This window comes from Eriocheir sinensis, chromosome 49 (genome assembly GCF_024679095.1).
Source record: "Eriocheir sinensis breed Jianghai 21 chromosome 49, ASM2467909v1, whole genome shotgun sequence".
NCBI lineage: Eukaryota > Metazoa > Arthropoda > Malacostraca > Decapoda > Varunidae > Eriocheir > Eriocheir sinensis.
Genome location: NC_066557.1, coordinates 619,990 through 642,411, shown reverse-complemented (window position 1 = coordinate 642,411; position 22,422 = coordinate 619,990). Strand labels below are relative to the sequence as shown.

The 22,422-nt window shown below is 41.6% G+C and overlaps 1 protein-coding gene across 1 annotated transcript in view; it reads left to right on the top strand.

Annotated features, from left to right (window-relative positions):
- LOC126981691 (monocarboxylate transporter 4-like) overlaps window positions 1-22,422 on the top strand; it is a 35,624-nt gene that overhangs the window by 10,789 nt on the left and 2,413 nt on the right. Inside the window, exon 6 of the mRNA XM_050833113.1 lies at window positions 12,232-12,471. Within this exon, the coding sequence (XP_050689070.1) occupies window positions 12,232-12,395 (164 nt within the window). The 3' untranslated portion in view covers window positions 12,396-12,471. The remainder of the gene's footprint in view (window positions 1-12,231; window positions 12,472-22,422) is intronic.

Sequence of the window (22,422 nt, the reverse complement as noted above, 5' to 3'; positions counted from 1 at the left end):
CACGAAGTAATGGGTCTAAACTGGATAAATTCCGATTCAACAGGGACATAGGCAAAAATTGGTTTACTAACAGAATGGTGGATGAGTGGAATAGGCTTAGCAGTCATGTGGTGAGTGCCAATACAATTGTCACATTCAAAAATAGATTAGATAAATTCATGGACAGCGAAATTAGGTGGGGTTAGATACACGGGAGCTTAGGTTCAAAGGAGCTGCCTTGTACAGGCCTACCGGCCTCTTGTAGACTCCTACGTTCTTATGTTCTTATGCTCTCTCTCTCTCTCTCTCTCTCTCTCTCTCTCTCTCTCTCTCTCTCTCTCTCTCTCTCTCTCTCTCTCTCTCTCTCTCTCTCTCTCTCTCTCTCTCTCTCTGCAGTGGTGGGCCTGGTACAAGATCTGACGTGGGTGACGGTGGCTTTAGGGCTGTGGGGCTTCGGCGTCGGGAATTGCGTTGTGCTTCTCCCCCTCCTGCTGCTGCGCCACGTGGGCGTGGGTCGGTACATGGGCGCCCTGGCCCTCCATGGCTTGCTGAACGGGTTGTCGACGGTCACCTCCGGTTTTGTGATAGGTGGGTTATGGCTGTGGAAGCGGGTGGGTGGGGTGGGGGGTTATGACCCCGTGTGTGTATTTACCTATTTGTATTTACCTATTTGTAGTCTATCAGGCCCGAGCTAAGCTCTAATAGTCCCGTCTCGATATCTACATTTGTCCAGCCTTTCCTTCATTTGTTGGACACTGTTCGCCTCCACCACTTCTTCCCGCAAGCTGTTCCATGTGTTAACACTTTGATGTGGAAAACTATACTTTTTTTAAGTCACTCAAACAGGTTCCTTTATTAAGTTTCTTCCTATGTCCTCTTAGCTTCTGCGTTCTAGCAGTTAAGAAGAGATCATCTCTATTCACCTCATCAAACTTATTTACCAATTTATACAGCGTGATCAGATCTCTCTCCCTTCTTTGTTCCAGTGTCGTCAATTCCATCTCCTTCAATCTGTCTTCATACGCCATATTTGAGAGTTCTGGGACCATTTTAGTTTCAATTTTTTGTATCCTTTCCAACTTTCTGATATCCTTCCTTTTGTGAGGCGACCAAACAACTGCAGCATATTCAAACTTTGGTCTTATCATTGATGTTATTATTTTCTTCATCATTTCTTTGTCCATAGAATGGAGTGACACCCTTATATTTTGCATCATCCAGTAGGTTTCTCCGAACAACCTATTTTTTTTTTTTTACAGCAAAGACAGCACAAGGGCACAAAAAAAGGAAACAATAAAAAAAGCCCGCTACTCGCTGCTCCTGTAAGGAATCCGAAGAGGTGGCCGAAAGAGCAGTCAATTACGTGAGAAGAGGTGTCCTGATACCTTCCTCTTGAATGAGTTCAAGTCGTAGGCAGGAGGAAATACAGTTGAAGGAAGATCGTTCCAGAGATTACCAGCGTGAGGGATGAAAGAGTGAAGATGCTAGTTAACTCGTGCGTTAGGGATTTGGACAGTAATGGGATGAGCTTGAGTAGAAAGTCGTGTGCGGCGGAGCCGCATGAGGGGGGGAGGCATGCAGTTAGCAAGTTCGGAAGAGCAGTCAGCGTGAAAATATCGATAGAAGATAGAAAGGGAGGCAAAATGGCGGCGGAATTTGAGAGGAAGAAGACTATCATTAAGAGGAGGAGCGCTGATGAGACGAAGAGCCTGAGACTCCACTCTGTCCAGAAGAGCTGTGTGAGTGAAGCCCCCCCATACGTGAGATGCATACTCCATACGAGAGCGGACAAGGCCCCTGTATATGGATATCAACTGTGCGGGGGAGAAGAACTGGCGGAGACGATACAGAACGCCCAACCTCGAGGAAGCTGATTTAGTAAGAGAGGAGATGTGAAGTTTCCAGTTAAGATTTTGAGTTAAGGATAGACCGAGGATATTTAGTGTTGAAGAAGGTGACAGTTGGGTGTTGTCGATGAATAGGGGAAAGGTGTTTGGAAGATTGTGTCGAGTTGAAAGGTGGAGAAATTGAGTTTTTGAGGCAATGAAGGACACGTTCCTTCTACCCCAATCGGAAATGATAGCAAGGTCTGAGGTTAAGCGTTCTGCAGCCTCCAGCCTGGAGTCATATAATTCCTGTTGAGAGGGTCTTCTGTTTAAAGAAGTTGAATAATGCAGAGTGGAGTCATCAATGTATGAATGGATAGGACAGTTTGTTATAGAAAGAAGATCATTGATGAATAATAGGAAGAGAGTGGGTGATAGAACTGAGCCTTGTGGAACGCCACTGTTGATAGGTTCAGGAGAACAGTGACCGTCTACCACAGCAGAGATAGAACGGCCGGAGAGGAAATTGGAGTTAAAAGTGCAGAGAGAGGGATAGAATCCGAAAAAGGGCAGTTTAGAACGCAAAGACTTGTGCCAGACTCTATCGAAGGCTTTCGATATGTCTAGCGCAACTGAAAAGTTTCACCGAAACGGCTAAGAGAGGATGACGAAGAGTCAGTTAAGAGAGCAAGAAGATCACCAGTAGAACGCCCCTTGCGGAACCCATACTGGTGATCAGATAGAAGGTTAGAAGTGTAAAGATACTTTTGAATCTTCCGGTTGAGATTGATTCAAAAGCTTAAGATGAACAGGAAAGTAAAGCTATAGGGCGGTAGTTTGAGGATTGGAACGGTCACCCTTCTTATGCAGGCTGTACGAAGGCGGGAGGCGATATTTGTGGCTAGATGCCAGAAGTCTCTGGAAGAATTAGAGAAAGCAAGGTGTTGACATTTTCTATGGATGAAGGAGTTTTTGATAAGTCGGAGAATAGATTTGGCACGATTCCGGGTGGAAATATAAAGATCATGGTTAGTGGGAGTTCGAAGGTTCTGATACCTTTTGTGAGCTGCCTCTCTATCTTTGATAGCACGAGAACAAGCGTGATTAAACCAAGGCTTTTTAGCATGGGAAGTAGAGAAAGTACGTGGAATGTATGCCTCCATTCCAGAGACAATCACCTCTGTGATGCGCTGGACACACACAACGGGGTCTCCCTCCTGGAAGCAGTGATCATTTCACGGGAAATCGGAAAAGTACATTCTCAGGTCGTCCCACCGAGCTGAAGTAAAGTGCCAGAAGCATCGCCTTTTCGGTGGGTCCAGAGGATGTATAGGAGCGATAGGACAGGATACAGAAATAAGGTTGTGATCGGAGGAGCCCAACGCAGAGAACAGTTTGACAAAGTAGAAGGATTAGAGGAAAGGAAGAGGTCTAGTATGTTGGGTCTGTCTCCAAGCCGGTCGGGAATACGTGTAGGGTGCTGAACCAACTGCTCTAGGTCGTTGAGGAGAGCAGAGTTGTAGACTTGTTCACCAGGATGGTCAGTGAAAGAGGATGAAAGCCAAAGCTGGTGGTAAACATTGAAATCTCCCAAGATGGAGATTTCAGCAAAGGGAGAGTGGGTCAAGATGTGCTCCACTTTAGAGTTCAAATAGTCAAAGAATTTTACATAGTTAGTAGAGTTAGGTGAGAGATAAACAGCACAGATGTATCTAGTAATAGAATGTTAATGAAGTCTTAGCCAGATGGTGGAAAATTCAGAAGAGTCAAGGTGGTGGGCACGAGAGCAAGTGATGTCGTTGCGCACGTAGACGCAACATCCAACTTTGGATTGAAATTTAGGATAGAGATAGTAGGAGGGAACAGAGTAGAGATTGCTGTCAGTAGCCTCAGAAACCTGTGTTTCGGTGAGGAAGAGAAGGTGAGGTTTAGAGGAGGAGAGATGGTGTTCCACAGAATGAAAATAAAAACGAAGACCGCGAATGTTGCAAAGTTAATAAGTTTGCTTTGCTGGGGATAGCGTGCCTTGCATCGTTACTCCTATATATTTTTCTTCATGTATTACCTTTAAGTTTTCTTCTACCATCCTGTATGTTTTCCTTGGTCTTTTTTTTTTACTTTTTCAAATCTACATAACATGGCACTTGTTTGCATTAAATTCCAGCTCCCATAACTAGCTCCATCTACATACTCTGTCCAGGGCTTTTTGCAGCTCCTCACAATCTTCCTCCGTCCTCACTTTTCTTATTAACTTTGCATCATCTGCAGAAAGGCTCATATAACTTTTTATACCCTTTGGCATATCGTTTATATATATTATGAATATTATTGGTGCCAGAACTGAGCCTTGAGGAACTCCACTCTACTCTCCTCCAATTGGATTTCTCTTCCCTAATCACTGTCCTCATTTCTCCTCCCGTTAAGTAATCCTTCATCCACTCGATAACCTTTCCTCCCATTCCTCCCCACTGCTGTAGTTTCCAGATTAACCTTTTGTGCGGAACCTTGTCAGAAGCTTCTTTCAAATCGAGATATACACACTCACCCCACCCTTCTCTCTCTTGTGCCACGTCTGTTGTTCTTCAGTAGAAACAGAGTAAGTTAGTGACACACGATTTCCCTTTTCTAAATCCAAACTGTCCTTTATTTATCATGTTTTCCTTTTCTAAATGTTCGACCCATTATTTTTTATTATACTTTCACAAATCTTGCACATTACATTTCTCAAAAAAACTGGTCTATCATTTAGTGGTTCAGTTTTATCTCCACTTTTATAAATTGATACAATGTTCGCTCTTTTCCATTCTAAGGGCACCTTTCCTGTATTTATAGAGCAAGTTATTATGCCATAAAGTGGCTCCAATAAGTCATTTCTACACTTTTAGCACTTGTCCCGAGATTTCATCCGGTTCCATAGCTTTCCTTCCATCTAAGGTTTTCATTAGCTGTATCAGTTCTCCTTTATGAACCTTTACATGATTCAGTTTCCCCTCATTGCTATTTTCGAGACACCAGTCAAAGTCGGTTTCTTCCGTTAACACTTTATGAAAATTTTTATTTAATATTTCTGCAATTTCTTTGTCCTTTTCGTAATTTCTTTTTTTTTTCCTTTAGCCTTTCCACTCCTTCATTTTTTAAACTTCCCGTTTACGAATTTATAAAACACTCTTGGTTCTTCTTTACATTTAAAAACTATTCTTCTTTAAAATTCGGCTTCCTCCTCTCTCCTTCTTTTCACATAATCATTTCTTGCTTTTTTCATATTTGTCACTATTGTTCTTATGTGGCCTTTTCTTTTAATTCCTCCATTCCTTATTTCTATTTTTTTTGCTGTCTCACATCTCCATCCAAGCCATGTTTTCTCTCCTTTAGTTTTTACTGTGTAGAATGGAACATATATCTCTATTCCTCTGTTGTAAATATTCATAAAAAGTGTCATATTTCTCTTGAACATTATTACTCATCTTCATATCAGTCCAGTCTACCCTACCGAAGAAGGTCTTGAGTCCAACGTAATCTGCCTTAGCATAGTTTTTCCTTTTTTTCCTTTTAAGCCTCTTCGTGATATTCACATCCTTCCAAAGTTTTCATCTCCAATAGTTCATGGTCGCTCTTTCCTAAGGGGCACTCATGACTGACTCCTTCATCCAACTCCACGTTTTTTTGTGAAAATTAGGTCAAGTATTGATGATTCGTCATCCCCTCTCAACCTTGTTTCTCCTTGCACCCACTGTGTCATCAGGTTATCTGTTACCAGCTTCAACAGTTTACTTCCCCAAGTATTTTCACCACCCTCCATTACAAAATCTTCCCATTTCACTTCCTTGCAATTGAAGTCTCCTGTTAATATTATATTTTTATTATTTTTTATTTCATCTGTCAGTGCCCGCATTGTATTTTCCAGCATAGTGTTATATCTTACTTCATTCCAACTTTTGGCTTTAGATAGGACATAGGCTGTTATTATGTTATTCTTCTCTCAACCTTTAACCAGTACCTGCACGGCCATCACCTCCGCATTGTCATTTCCATATCTCACTTCAGTCACTTTCAAGTTTTGTTTCGTCATTATCATCACTCCTCCTCCCTTTCCTTCTTTCCTATCTTTTCTCCAAATGTTGTACTTGCTCTTTCCCTCCAGCACAAGTTCCAGTTCTTTTACAAGTTTTGTTTCAACTATACATATAATATATGGATCACTCTCCCTTAAATAATCAGTTTGTTCAATTTTCTTTGATACAAGACCATCTATGTTTGTGTACGAAATCCTTAAACCTTTCTTTCCTTCTCCATTTTTATTCCCTCTTTCTATCAACATCCTTGCTCCCTCTTTTCGCCTCCTATCCACCAATTCATCAGTTTTTTGTTCTTCATTCTTCAAAAAAAATCTTCTTTTCTTCTTGTGATCTTTCAGCATTTCTCTTTTTCGCTTCATTTATCATTTCCTTAGCTTTCATTCTTTCATCCTCTGACATATTTCTCCTCACTTACATTTGTTTATATTCTTCAGAGTTGTTTAGTTTCCATGACCTATTTAGTATAGTGTCCGTTGCCAATTGGGACCTTATCTTTATCTTTAGTGGTCTGTTTTTTCCTTCGTCGTATCTTCCCAATCTAGTTATTTCATTTACTTCTTCCTCTATCTTTTCCTCCTCTTCAGTATTCATATTTCTCATTACACTTTTTATCTTACTCCTCTCGTAACTCTCTCTGAGCCTTCGCTTTTTTTTCCCTTGACACCAAACACTATAACACTTTTTTTCTTTTCTGCCATGTACCTCACCATTGCTTCTCTATATTTTAGGACATTCACAACTTTATTTTCTTTATCTTGCCTATGTTCCTGTTGCTGTTGTTCTAGAATTACCCTAAAGCTTGTTTTTCCTTGTCATTTTACTTTTCCTCCTTTAATTCATCATTGACCACATCCTTAATCTTTTCCTCTACCTTAACACCCACACTCTGCTGATCAGTTTCTATATTCTTTGCTACCTCTTTTTATCCTTTTTTCCATCTTCTTCTTCATGTCTTCGTTTGTCCCCATCACACTCCTATCTCTTTTCATTTTCAAAATTTGTATCTCAATCTCATAGCCTTTTTTTTTTATTTTTTCATCTTCATCTGTGCTATTTATTTTTGGCTTTCCAACTGATCATTAGTCAATTTAATTATTTCTTCTCTCAAGTTTTCCACCATTTTCTTTGTCTCCTCGTCCTTTTTATTTGTCTCTTTTTTTTTTTTTTTGCAGAAGTCAGTTCAAGGGCATAAAAAATGGTAACAAATTTTAAAAAAAGCCCGATACTCCTGCTCCTAAAAGAGTTAGAGGTGGCCGAAAGATAGGTCAATTTTGGGAGGAGGTGTCCTGCTACCCTCCTCTTGAAAGAGTTCAAGTCGTAGGCAGGAGGAAATACAGATGAAGGAAGATTGTTCCGGAGTTTACCAGCGTGAGGGATGAAAGAGTGAAGATGCTGGTTAACTCTTGCGTAAGGGATTTGGACAGTAAAGGGATGAGCTTGAGTAGAAAGTCGTGTGTGGCGAGGCCGTGGGAGGGGGGAGGCATGCAGTTAGCAAGTTCGGAAGAGCAGTCACCATGAAAATATCGATAGAAGATAGAAAGAGAGGCAACATGGCGGCGAAATTTAAGAGGTAGAAGACTATTAGTAAGAGAAGGAGAGCTGATGAGACGAAGAGCCTTAGACTCCAATCTGTCCAAGAAAGCTGTGTGAGTGGAGCCCCCCCACACGTGAAATGCATACTCCATACGAGGGCGGACAAGGCCCCTGTAAATGGATAGCAACTGTGCTGGGGAGAAGAACTGGCGGAGACGGTACAGAACGCCCAGCCTCGAGGAGGCTGATTTAGTAAGAGAAGAGATATGAAGTTTCCAGTTGAGATTTTGAGTTAAGGATAGACCGAGGATGTTTAGTGTTGAAGAAGGTGATAGCCGAGTGTTGTCAAAGAATAGGGGATAGTTGTTTGGAAGATAGTGTCGAGTGGATATCGAGTGGATAGGTGGAGAAACTGTGTTTTGAGGCATTGAAGGACACCAAGTTCTTCTTGCCCCAATCGGAAATAATAGTAAGGTCTGAGGCTAAGGGTTCTGCCGCCTCCATCCTGGAATCATTTAGTTCCTGTTGGGTGGGTCTTCTATTTAAAAAAGTTGAATAATCCAGAGTAGAGTCATCGGCGTAGGAATGGATAGGACAGTTTGTTTTGGAAAGATCATCAATGAACAACAAAAAGAGAGTGGGAGATAGGACAGAACCCTGCGGAACACCACTATTAATAGGTTTAGGGGAAGATCAGTGACCGTCTAACACAGCAGAAATAGAACGGTCAGAGAGGAAACTGGAGATAAAGGAACAGAGAGAAGGATAGAAATCGTAGGAGGGTAGTTTGGAAAGCAAAGATTTGTGCCAGACCCTATCAAAGGCTGTTGATATGTCAGCGCAATAGCAAAGAGTTTCTGAAACGGCTAAGAGAGGATGACCAAGAATCAGTTAGGAAGGCAAGGAGATCACCAGTAAAACGCCCCTTGCGGAACCCATACTGGCGATCAGATAGGTCAGAAGTGGAAAGGTTCTTTTGAATCTTCCGGTTAAGCATTGATTCAAAAGCTTTAGATAGACAAGAAAGTAAAGCTATAGGTCGGGATTTTGAGGGATTGGAACGGTCACCCTACTTTGGCACAGGGTGTATGAAGGCATACTTCCAGCTGGAAGGAACGGTAGATCTTGAAAGGCAGAGGCGCAAGAGTTTGAGCAGACAGGGTGTCAGCACGGAAGTACAGTTTTTAAGGACAATAGGAGGCACTCCATTAGGTCCATAAGCCTTCTCAGAGTTGAGGCTAGAGAAGGCATAGAAAACATCATTCATAAGAATCTTAATAACAGGCATAAAGGAGTCAAATTGAGTTGAGTAGGAGGAATATGCTCAGAATCGTCCAGAGTGGAGTTTTTAGAGAAAGTTTGAGAGAAGAGTTCAGCCTTAGAGACACATGAGAAGGCGGTGTTGCCGTCAGGACCAAGGAGAAGAAGGAAAGATAAAGAAGTGAAGTTAAAGGAGAAGTTTTTGGCTGGATGCCAGAAGTCCCGGGAAGAATTAGAAAAAGCAAGGTTTTGGCGTTTTCTATCAATGAAGGAGTTTTTGGTGAGTCGGAGAATAGATTTGGCACGATTCCGGGCAGAAATGTAAAGATTATAGTTAGCGGAGTTCGAAGGCTCTGGTACGTTTTGTTTGTTTTCTCTATCTTTGATAGAACGAGAACAACCGTGATTAAACCAAAGCTTTTTAGCTTGAGGAATAGAAACAGTACGTGGATGTTTGCCTCCATTCCAGAGACAATCACCTCTGTGAAGCGCTGGGGACACACAGAGGGGTCTCTCTCCTGGAAGGAGTAATTATCCTACGGGAAATCGGAAAAGTACATCCTCAGGTCGTCCCACCGAGCTGAAGCAAAATGCCAGAAGCATCGCCTCTTCGGTGGGTCCAGAGGGTGTACAGGAGCGATAGGACAGGATACAGAAATAAGGTTGTGATCGGAGGAGCCCAACGGAGAGAACAGTTTGACAGAGTAAGCAGAAGGGTTAGAGGTAAGGAAGAGATCTAGTATGTTGGGCCGGTCTCCAAGACGGTCGGGAATACGTGTAGGGTGCTGAACCAACTTCTCTAGATCGTTGAGGAGAGCAAAGTTGTAAGCTTGTTCACCAGGCTGGTCAGTGAAAGAGGATGAAAGCCAAAGCTAGTGGTGAACATTGAAATCTCCCAAGATGGAGATTTCAGCGAAGGTAAAGTGGGTCAAAATGTGCTCCACTTTAGAGTTCAAGTAGTCAAAGAATTTTACATAGTTAGTAGAGTTAGGTGAGATAAACAGCACAGATGTATTTAGTAGTAGAATAACAATGAAGTCTTAGCCAGAGGGTGGAAAATTCTGAAGAGTCAAGGTTGTGGGCACGAGAGCAAGTAATGTCGTTGTGCACGTAGGCGCAACATCTAGCTTATGTTTGAAATTTAGGATAGAGATAGTAGGAGGGAACAGAGTAGAGATTACTGTCAGTAGCCTCAGAAACCTGTGTTTCGGTGAGGAAGAGAAAGTGAGGTTTAGAGGAGGAGAGATGGTGTTCCACACAATGAAAATTAGAACGAAGACTGCGTATGTTGCAGAGATTGAGAAGAAAAAGTTTGGAGGAGTTATCAAGACCCCACTCAGGTCGGCAGCCAGAAGGGGAGTCCTCTCTGGGGGAATTTGTGGTTCCCCCCCAGGTGGGGACTCCGAGTTATAGTTATTGAACGCCATTTTGAATTTTGAATTTTGGGAAAAGGTGTCTGTGTTGTGTGAATGTAGTGTGGTGTGGTTAGAAGAGGATCTGTCTTTAGAGAGCATGCTGAACTACTCTCTGGTGTAGATGAGACAATGAAACAGTTGGTTATATATATATATATATATATATATATATATATATATATATATATATATATATATATATATATATATATATATATATATATATATATATATATATATATATATATATATATATATATATATATATATATATATATATATATATATATATATATATATATATATATATATATATATATATATATATATATATATATATATATATATATATATATATATATATATATATATATATATATATATATATATATATATATATATATATATATATATATATATATATATATATATATATATATATATATATATATATATATATATATATATATATATATATATATATATATATATATATATATATATATATATATATATATTAACCATTTTTTCACTGATTAGAGTAATTCTCCATCGCCTTAAAGTGCATTCTTCACCTTCCCCGAAATAGGTGACATCGACATACATTAGCCCAACTATTCTCAGATAAAGATCTAACCAGTCATCATTAAAATTCAAGTGTGTGCAGTTTTCACTTAGGTTCAAAGGCATTTATATACAGGGAAAACAATAAAGGACAAAGGTTTTCCCCATGTCTCACCCCTTTGCGATAAAAACAACAACAACACGATACTCCTTGATTTACAACAACACATGACTTTACTATTACACACATTCTCAACCAAAGTGTAAACTTTACCAGTAATCCCATTTTTAACAAGCGTGTACCACAACCCATCTCTCCACACCATGTCAAAAGGCTTTTTATAAGCAATGAACAAGCAAAACAATTTATTTTTCTTTCAATTAAAGTAATAATTAATAACTTTAGACACAAATACGTGATCTAGAGTAGTGTGTGTCTGTGTGTGTGTGTGTGTGTGTGTGTGTGTGTGTGTGTGTGTGTGTGTGTGTGTGTGTGTGTTTGTGTGGATATGTGTGTGTGTGTGTGTGTGTGTGTGTGTGTGTGTGTGTGTGTGTGTGTGTGTGTGTGTATGTGTGTGTGTGTGTGTGTGTGTGTGTGTAATTCACCTCTTGGTCTGTTGCGGGTCTCTCTCGAAACAGCCAGCCGTTCCCCTACGGAAGAGCACAGAGCTCGTAGTACCGATCTTTGGGTAGGACTGAGACCACTCACACACAACACACCGCGACAACGAGGTCACAACTCCTTGCCTGACGTCGCGTACCTACTCACTGCGAGGTGAACAGGGGCTACACGTGAAGAAAGATAAACCCAACTTATTTTAACCCGGCCGGGGAATTTTTGTTTTGTTTATTTTTTACGTCTTGGCCTATTGCGCCGGTAGGCTTCTTCCAGTGGATCCTGATGGTCGGCCCAAGGCTTCTTCCCGGTGGTGCCTGATGGTCGGCCCAGCCCGTTCTGGCGCAGGCGAGTGTTTATAGTGGCGCCATCTTTCATTGGCTTATGCTGCCCTCCAGGAGCTCATCTTTAATCCTATAGTCTAGAGTCCGGGTTGATAGGTGGTCTTCTGGACAGCATGTGGGTAGTTTAAGCCACTCGGCGGCACCTGAAAAATCCCAGCTTGGTGGCACCGATCGGGGATTGAACTCGCGTCTTCCTGAACGCGGAGCCGTCTCGCTATCTGTTCAGCCACCGCCTACCCCGGTCCTTCTGGTTTTGAGACAGAAGCTCTATCCACTGAGCTGCCGGGCCGTGTGTCTGTGTGTGTGTGTGTGTGTGTGTGTGTGTGTGTGTGTGTGAGAGAGAGAGAGAGTAAAAAAATAAATAAGTGAGTGAGTGAGAGAGGCTGACAAAGCATTTACTCTTCGCCCTAAAACGATACAATTACTACTAATGATAACAGCAACAACAAACCACCACCAATGATTAGCCTTTCCTAGCACCCACCAGTCACATGCAGCCCGAGTTGGAGAAGGGGCGGGACTAACCAATGATATTTACTTCATAGAAAGGGAGGATAGACTTTTGTGCCAAAGGACCGTGAATGGAGTATTGTTTACTTAAAGTTTTCCTTTTTACAGGTGCTCTCCGTGACTTTAGTGGCAGCTACACCATCAGTCTGTACTTCATCGGCGCCACTGTTTCCATCTCCGCCATCCTCATCCTCCTCGTCCCCACCGCCATGGCCTATGATAAGCGAAAGGAAAAGAGGCAGCTGAAAAAGGACGTTGAGCTGGGAGGCTGAAGTTTGGTAACTCCCGCAGCACCCACGAAAAGCCAAGAGATAATCAACTGCGCCGTAAGGAAACTCCAGCCAAGCGGTCAGTCCAAATCATAATCTGATTTCATATTTGAGTTCTATAAGGATGATTTTCTTCAACTTTTATTCAATAAGATTCATTCCAGAATGAAAAAAAAAAAAAAACTGCAAAAATTTACCAAAATTATTTTTCGAGTTTCACTGCAAATTTGACTTTCTGTAGACAGTAAATTTCTGGGTAAAAGATTATAAACTATATTTTTCAGACTCCATCATGATAAAACAAGCAAGTTTTCTTCAATAAATTTTCCTGTACATCACACCAGTAAAAAGTTGAATTTGGGGGGAAATCATGGAATTCTAGCCAAATGCGAAAACCTAGAAAGAAACGGATTTCACAGCAGGGTGCGCCAGAAAATTTTCTATAAAACATCTTTTATGACTTTTCTCAGTTTCAAAGTGCATTTTCCGCTGACTTTTGCGTTATGGGGGGATCTCCCGAGAATTTTTTTTTTTTGCGGTTAAATGGGGTTAATAAGACACCTCCAAAACTTTGGATTTCTATTTAGTAAGTATCTAGTTGAAGGAAGTGTCGGTCGAGCTTGTTTTTAAAGGAGTCAATCGTGTTGCACTGAACCACTGAAAGTGGAAGCTGATTCCATTCTCGCACTACAATGTTGGTGAAGAAAAAATTGGTGCAGTCTGAATTTACTTGTTTACATTTAAGTTTTATGCCATTATTTCTCGTTCGCAAAGTGTCATCGATCATAAACAATTTTGATTTGTCCACATTCGTTCGTAAAGCCATTGAGTATTCCAAAACATTCGATTAGTATTCCTCGGAGGCGACGTTTCTCAAGAGAGAACATGATTAGGTTTGAGAGCCTCTCGTCGTTAGGTTTGTTGCGCAAGGAAGGGAACATTTTTGTTGCCCGACATTGAGCACTTTCTAATCGAGCAATGTCCTTTGCATGGTGAGGAGACCAAAACTGCACCGCATATTCAAAGTAGGGTCTGACTAAACTATTGTAAAGCAGAAGTATTACTTCCTTATTTTTTAATATAAAGTTTCTTGCAATGAAGCCCAGCATTCTGTTCGCTTTATTTGCTGCATCGATGCATTGCTGGGCGAATTTGAGGTTTGACGCGATTTTGACACCCAGGTCCTTGACTCACTGAACGCTTTTGAGTTTAACGCCATGCATTTCGTAATCGAACCTTATATTTCTTGTTCCAACTTGAGGAACCTGGCACTTATCTACATTAAGGGCATCTCCCATCTATCAGACCAAGCTAGCTGACCAAGCTAGCCTCTTGGAGGCTTTGTCTGTCTTCGTCAGTGAAAACCGAGTTACCAATCTTTGAGTGGTCTGCAAATTTACTAAAGAGATTATTGAGTCCAACGTCCACATCGTTGATGTAAATAATGAAGAGCACTGGACCAAGAACCGATGCCTGAGGGACGCCACCAGTGACAGGCGCCAACTCTGAGTTAAATCCATATATCACCACTCTTTGCTGTCTGTTGCTCAACCAATTCGCGATCCACTGGTGTACTTTACCGTCAATACCAAGTTTTTTTTTATATATAAAACGATTTATGGTGTGGAACTTTATCAAACGCTTTCTGGAAATCAAGATAGACTATGTCCAATGATTTGGTTACGTCATAAGCTGAGAAGAGGTCATTATAAAAGGTCAGTAGGTTTGATAGGCAGGATCTCTTGTTACGGAAGCCATGTTGTGAATCGTAATTAATGAGTGGCTTTCAATGTAACTCACAATTTTGTCTCTAATTATGCTCTCGAGTAGCTTTCCTACAACTGAAGTTAGACTAATGGGCCTGTAATTACGTGGTATTTTTTTATCTCCTTTCTTAAATATCGGTGTTACGTTAGCCTTTTTCCAATCCGAAGGGACGATGCCTTGTCGCAAGGGCATATTGAATACGGTTGTGAGAGAGGAGAGTATTGCGCTCTTTGTGTCTCTAAGTAGTTTAGGATATACGTGTATGCACATGAGATAGGCCGTGACAAGCCCGTCTGACTCACTAAGCCCTGCGAGGTGACAGGTCTAGGGGTCGGGGGTGAGGGGACTGACAGAACGTTCGCCTTTTTTTTTTTTTACAACAAAGGAGGCAGCTGAAGGCACACAAAAAGAAAACAATAATAAAAAAAAAGCCCGCTACTCGCTGCTCCTAAAAAGAAACAAAAGAGGTGGCCGAAAGCAAGATCAAATACGGAGGAGAGATGTCCTGATACCCCTCTTGAAAGAGTTCAAGTCGTAGGCAGGAGGAAATATAGATGAAGGAAGATTGTTCCAGAGTTTACCAGCGTGAGGGATGAAAGAGTGAAGATGCTGGTTAACTCTTGCATAAGGGGTTTGGACAGTATAGGGATAAGCATGAGTAGAAAGTCGAGTGCAGGGGCCGCGGGAGGGGGGGAGGCATGCAGTTAGCAAGTTCAGAAGAGCAGTCAGCGTGGAAATATCGATAGAAGATAGAAAGAGAGGCAACATTGCGGCGGAATTTAAGAGGTAGAAGACTATCAGTATGAGGAGGAGAGCTGATGAGACGAAGAGCCTTAGCCTCCACTCTGTCCAGAAGAGCTGTGTGAGTGGAGCCCCCCCACACATGAGATGCATACTCCATACGATTAAGATTAAGATAAGATTAAGAGACTAAGGAAGGTTGAGTGTTTTATTGTACTTTGTCAGATAATTAACTTTTATTTGTTTTAAGGGATTGAAGTGTATTTAGGATTTTATCGGTAGTTATTACAAAGTTACTGAATGCATGAATGAGATTTACGTTAGTACTATTGTCGTCGCTGGTGTTGGCGGTAGTAGTGGGAAGACTGCTAGTATTAAATACCGAGGAAAAATAATTGTTTAACAAGTTAGCAACGTGTTGGTGGTCAGTCACTAATTCATCGCCACAGTTAGAGGTCCAGTTCCACGTCTGATCGCCTTCTTGTTCATATAATTGAAGAAGGTTTCGGATTATTTTTACAGTTGGCTTCAATGTCTTCTTCATATCTACGCTTGCCTGACATAATAATCTTTTTACTCGCCGCCTGGCTTCTTGATAAAATCTAATATTTTCGGGCGTGTTTTTTTTTTTTTTTTAGTCTGTAAGACAAATTTCTCTCATTCACAGAATGTTTAATATCGCTATTAAACCAATATGGACTTCTAGTGCTACTTCGCTAGTCTCGCAAAATGGGACAAATGTGTCCTGCCGAGTGAGTAATTGATTTTAAAGTTTAGCCAGGTTTCTACGTTGCAATCATCTCATAGTAGTATTTCTGTTATCTTTTGTGGGATTTCTACGAAATTTGCTCCTTTGATGTTGGGCACCATCACTTTATTTTCAGTCACTGTTGTTTGGGTTCTAATGTCGACGCACACTAATTTATGATCGCAAGAAACGAAATATTCTCCCACTGTAACATTACTGACTAGATTATCTTGGGTCACTAAAACAAGGTCTAGTATGTTATTTTGCCAAGTTGGCTCAGTAACCATTTGTCTTAGGTAGGTACCTAATTATCTTCTAAAAATTCGATCATTCTATGTGACTCGCCTTCTGTACTCGACAGTGTCGCCCAGTCAATAATGAGGAAGATTAAAATCTAATATCAGTGAATCGCTGTTATTAAGTGACTGCCCTAAAACGTGGTACATTTCAACATCATCTTCGAGTGACTGACCCGGAGGCCTGTAGGTGACGGATATATTTAGATTATTTTTTTACAATGTTTACTCGCACGCACAAATGTTCTGCGTTAATGTCTCTTGGTGTTCTGTTAATAGGTTGCAAATAGTTATTGACATAAAGGGCGACACCACCACCTCTACGGTTGACTCGATCTGTGTTGAAGAGTCCGTAGCCATCTATGTTGTATTCTGAACTTATATCAATAATTTTGGGATCAATAAATGTTTCGGTTATAGCAATTATGTCAAATCTCAATTTTTCAAACATATTTTTTAGGCTACGCGCATTGAAACTTTGGACTTTTAGCTTATCTTGAGTTTAAGTAACTACGGTGGTGTTAGTTGCGGTTCCCCGGTTGGCGTTGATTGTAATTCATGTCATCTATTTACACGGGCGGGGTAGAGAGATGCGGCCCAGAGCAACTTTTTGTCCGGGTGTCACGTACTGCATCGTTAAGGAGCCTTCCGAATCTGACTGCTCAGACGGAAGACAGGTGAGTAGTAACAAATGTACGGAAGTGGGGGTAATTGGACGTGGGGGACTGGAAGTGGGGTTGGGGGTCAGCAGGGGGTTACGGAAGAGGGGTATCAGACCCCCACCCCCCTACCCACATCTATTTTATTTTTTCACCCCCCCTACCCCACCCTTACACCCCCCAATTTTTTTTCTTTCACTATTTCACATGCCCTAACCCCCCCCCCTCTCGGGCTAGCGTACGGAAGCGGGGGGGTGACGGGAGCGGGGGTAGGTCGGTCAGCGGGGGGAGGTGACGGAAGAAAGGGTGGTCAGCGGGGGGGGTGACGGGAGTGGGGTTAAGACGGTCAGAGGGCCGTCAGCAGGGGTGACGGGAGTGGGGGGCATGCACAAAGTGAGGGTAATTGCTATTGTTGTTGTTGTTGTTGTTCTTGTTGTATACACACACACACACACACACACACACACACACACACACACACACACGGAAGTGACGGAAGTGGGGGCATACACAAAGTGAGGGTAACTGCTGTTGTTTTTGTTGTTGTTCTTGTTGTAGACACACACACACACACACACACACACACACACACACACACACATATTCTGTGCTATATAAGCATCATACTTTAATAATTACCATCATTAATAGAGTTTCCGCTATGACTGAGACATATTCAGAGAACCTTCTCGATATTTTCCAATATCCTGCGCGCATAATAGTTGCAGGATATAGCAACTCTGGAAAATCGGAACTCGTACAGCAGCTTATTCTGAAGTATCATAAAAAGTTCAAAAAAATTGTCATATGTGGCTTAACGTCTCATCCTCTTCAAAGAAATAAAGAAATAGGACCTAAAGTTATAGTGTCGTCTGAAATAATTGATCCAATTGCCAACGAGGATACGTTTGATCAGAGAGGGACATTGTATGTACTTGACGATATTTTCATTGATGCTGTAAGGAACAAAATTGTGGTTGATGCTTTTACTCGCGGACGGCACAACAATATTTCATGCATATTTATCACTCAAAATCAATATATGGGTGGAAAGCATGCAAGGAATATTAGCCTGAACTGTTCTCATTTCCTCTTGTTAAGACAGCGCGATTTATCTCAAATTCACACTCTGGGCAGACAAATATTCGGGAAAGAGAAGGCAAACCAGTTTGTAGATATATATAAATATGCTGTATATTCACGTCCTTATGGATATCTTCTTGTTGATTTGGGTATAAATACTCCTGAGTCCCTACAGTTTCGCTCAAACATTGTTGGAGAACCCACAGGTGAACGCGTATTCCAATGGTGAACTCCAGGAAGAAGGAACTCTTACACGCACTATACTCCCAACATAACGAACCCTATGGTTTAAGCTCTCAGGCGAAATTATGGAGAAAGCAAAAGTATAAATCCGGCAATAACACGTGATGACGTATTCAACTTTTTGAGAAGCAATAAAACATATACATTGCATAAGCTACAGACTAAAAAAGTTCCCCGGCAAAAGATAATAGCCTCAAAACCCAAAGTAATCATGGCTGCCGATTTAGCAGACGTGAGACATATAAGAAAGGAAAATAATAACATAGGCTACTTGTTAGTATGCATAGACGTGTTTTCTAGGTATATGCAAGTTGTCCCGTGTCGGAATAAAGACGCAAATACTATGCTCGTGGCCTTTAAACAAGTGGTGGAAAATAAAGATTCTGAAGGCTTACGAAGATTAAACACCGACTTGGGCACAGAATTCTGGAATCGAAAAGTAAGAAACTATTTATGTTCCCGGTGCATTAAGCTATACAGTGTGTACTCAAGTGAGATCAAAGCAGCCTTGGCAGAGCGGGCCATTCGTACACTTAAAGCACGCATCTACAAGTTCATCACGTCTCAAAATTCTTCAAGATATATTGATCAGCTGCAAAACATGGTCAGTGCCTACAACCGCTCGCCCCATTCTGGACTGAAGAACAAACAAACTCCCATTGATATTCATAACTTAAAAACCCATCTGCAATCAAACGGCAATTCCACGCAATGTATAAAAACCCGAAGCAACCAACGTCTTCCATCAGATCTCTACTGGCAGTTTGGGAAATAGTTCGCCTTGTTGGAAGTGCTCGTTCCTCTGTATTCCATAAAGGATACACGCAGCAAAATACTCACGAGCTCTTTCGCATAAAATCTTAGAAGATTTGTCTGGAGAACCAATACAGGGGATATTCTACGCGCCAGAGCTCGTCTTAAGCGCTCTGCCTGAGACATACGATATTAAAATACTGCGTTCACGAAAAAATAAAGGAAAAAAGCAGTATTTTGTATCGTGGTTGGGATACCCTGCTTCATTCAACAGCTGGATTGACGCTAATGATATTGTAGAAAATGCTTAAAAGACACAACTCCTCAGTGCACACAAAAACTTTGTCTTACTTTTGAAGAAATTAAAAGTAAAAGATAGAAACCGTGCTATTAAGCAAGCAGCTCGAGAACAATTGAACTGTATATCTGAAATATTTTCCAATTTGTTAAAGAAGCACCTCACCCTCAATAACAAAGTTATCAAGAAATTACGTAACTATCGAGAAGACATACGTGCCATAGCTAGAAAGAAAACTCCTCTCCATAAGAAAAGACTTATATTGACATCGAGACGGGGTGGTAATATATTAGCTGCTATATTACCTATTGCCGCTTCCTTGATCGGAAAATTATTTGGATAATGCGCACGTATTATCTTGTTCCTGAGTCTACCGCTGAGCGTGTTTTAACGGGTATTAAGCCTAAATGCGCCAACTCCACGAGTCCGGGGGTCAACGGCCAATCGTGTTTCAATCCGCAGTCGACCCATCCCGATCATATGCCGGTCTCTGAACATGTGCCAGCAAGCAGCAGCGGTCCTGTCGTGTCGTCCCATTTTGCAAGACCAAGCACTCCTACAAGATTGAACCCGTCGTCTCGCTCTGTAAGAAAGAAAAGTTACAAAAAAAAGAAAATATCGCGATCTGGTGTATACAAAACCACAAAACTACCACCCGTGGAACTTAGAGTCACAGGGATTAGGGAGAACAAGATATCCTCCAATCCTGAAATAAGTAATTTAATACCTCTGTATGTTAAAAGTATCGACGTGCCATACGTCAATATGATGCTAGAACGAATAAAAGACAATCCCATCGTAAAATGGGATAGCCGAGGCAACCTATTGTCTTCTGTTCGATCCTCCAATATCCTGTACATGTTGAATTTACTCTCTAATGCAAGTCAAAAACCAACGATTGCTGACATTGCTGATATAAAACACATTGACGCCACGGGTGTACTACCTAGCGAAATAAAAAATACGCGCGTGCGGCAAAAGATTCAGGGATCTGGTTTCACCAAACAACCATCGTTGGCAACTTACAGATGGGACCCATATTAAATCCGCTTTTCCAATGTGCTAGTGCAGTCCTACATTGTGATTCAAGAAAGAAACAGAATCATGGACGTTGTAGATACTGAACCGCGTTGGACGCGCGACTTATACAGCGGGGGCGGCGACGTCATGGAGAGAGAAATGCCGGAGGCGAGGACGAACACGCTCGGACACGGTGGTGCCCCGAGCGGGCTTATAAGAGAGAGCAGATGGGACGATGGTTCGCTACTCGTCCCTCGCCATCAGCTGAAGCGGTACTATTCATCACTCACCAGTATACCAGAGGACACCATGTCGGACGCCTACGTGTTCAACTACAAAGACGGTTCTCCTGGCGATGACATCTACCGCAACAACAAGACCATCATCGTTTCTTCCCTCAACTGCAGTTCCTGCTACGAAAAGAGAGGGTTTACTGGACGCCTACGTGGATTATACCCGCACAGTAATCTCTACCGCGAAAGAAGCCCGATCTATCAACTGAACAGGTGTCGCTGGGAAGATCGTGGTATTCCCGGTAGTCTGCATATTCGCTATCCTCCGAGTGAAAATCTCCCTTATGTGGCGAGTATCCTAACCCAATATGCTCCTGGCCGCGAACTGGAAAATAACCCTATAAACCAAGGATATCTTCAGACGTCAAGAGATCAAAATTTCATTCGTGGGGTAAAGGAAGACAGTTATGATAACCGCCTCCGCTGGTTTAAAGAGTCCATCACAAAACTGGTAGAATGGGTGATTAAAAGCAACATTACAAGTGTCTTCTTCCCATACAATATTGCAAGCGCTGGAATTCTTTACGTGTTGTGGAAAGCTGACTACCAACCGCATCTCCAAGAGGCTGCGGCTGAACTCCAACTGCATAATATATCGTGCGTCATCCTGGACAGATGGTGGACCTGCGATGAGCCTGAAACAAAATTAACTCTATCTGTGTCTCCCGAGCGAAACAGGAAGAGGAAACTGGTGGATACAGAGGACGATGCTGTGGCTGACGAATGGAAAAGAAAACGGGACGGTGCTGTAGTCGACGTGGGTCCTGAATAACTATAGCTCCAGACAATTCCCAATAATTATGTACATCACTAAATGTAAAATATGTCAATAAATAACAATGTAATGATGTTTAGTATGATTTACCTTCAATATGTAATTGGCATCTCGTCATGTCTACCTCTATATAATGAAATAATTATAATATTTTTGCTAGTGTCTTGCTTGCTCTAAATGGAGTCACATCATATATATGTTACCAGCATTGCGGATGGGGAAATTTACCCCAATTCCAGCACTAGCTTTACTAATAATATGCAAACTCTAACATTAGACAAGGACGTGGAATATGAAGTCGGTCTACTGAACGTGTTGCTTCCCCGTCGGTATTACATTGTTAAACCGGGTGAACCAGAGTGTAGTATACATCTTGAATGTGGTATAAGACCAACGCCAGATTCAGAAGCTATTGAAAGACGCACACTGTCAAAGGCTATTAATGCTAATATCTTGTATAATGACACTGGGTATTTGCTGATGTGTGTTAACGGTATAATAACGACATTGATAAAGGAGATGGTCGATGGATACAACTACCATTTACTAGCGTATTCTAGAGAGGTTCTTGCATTTAGCTCCACAAATGATCATTTAACTTTGTTCTGCTACGATGGTTATCATCCACAAGTTGTATTTATTAAGGTTTCCTTTGATGCGCGACTGGCCCAGGTTCTCGGTTTTGTCCCCAACTTAGGTTATGCTGTGTTTTCTTCCTTGGGTACACATGAAGAACAAAAAAAAAAACGTTCTTGTTCCGCTACATGGTCATGCCCCTCTGTTGAGAAATGGTGACGTACAGTGTGTTCTCATTTACACTGACCTTGTCAATCCCTCTAGGTATGCAGGGAAAAATGTAAATATTCTTGATGCCTTTTCGCTCTCCGGAGGTCTAACAAAAGGCGTGCATCCAACTATATATAAGTCCCTTAAATCCAAAGTAATTGATTCGATTTCTATTAAACTCACAGATCAAAAAGGTCGTCCTATGCATTTCGAAGAAGGATACCCTGTTACATGTTTACTTCATATCCGATCGCGTTGAATCTTTGAGTACATTTTGCTGTATTAATAGGAATGTTGTCCATTTGAAAAGACAGTCTCCTCGCCGCCACCATGCGGGTTACATTCATCCCTCCTTCCGTAGCAGAATATCATACCCTGTTTTCGAATGGCAAACAGATATCATCCCGAGGGAGTGGTATTGATGATATAGTCACACTTTCTTATGAACCAAGCTATCACAGAGGCGGGGGTTTATTCTCGGTTTTAGCTGGACTCGCTAAAAGAGCTTTCAGCTCGAACATTTGGAAACAACGTTCTAGATGATATTTCACAGGGAAGCAACTTGAGA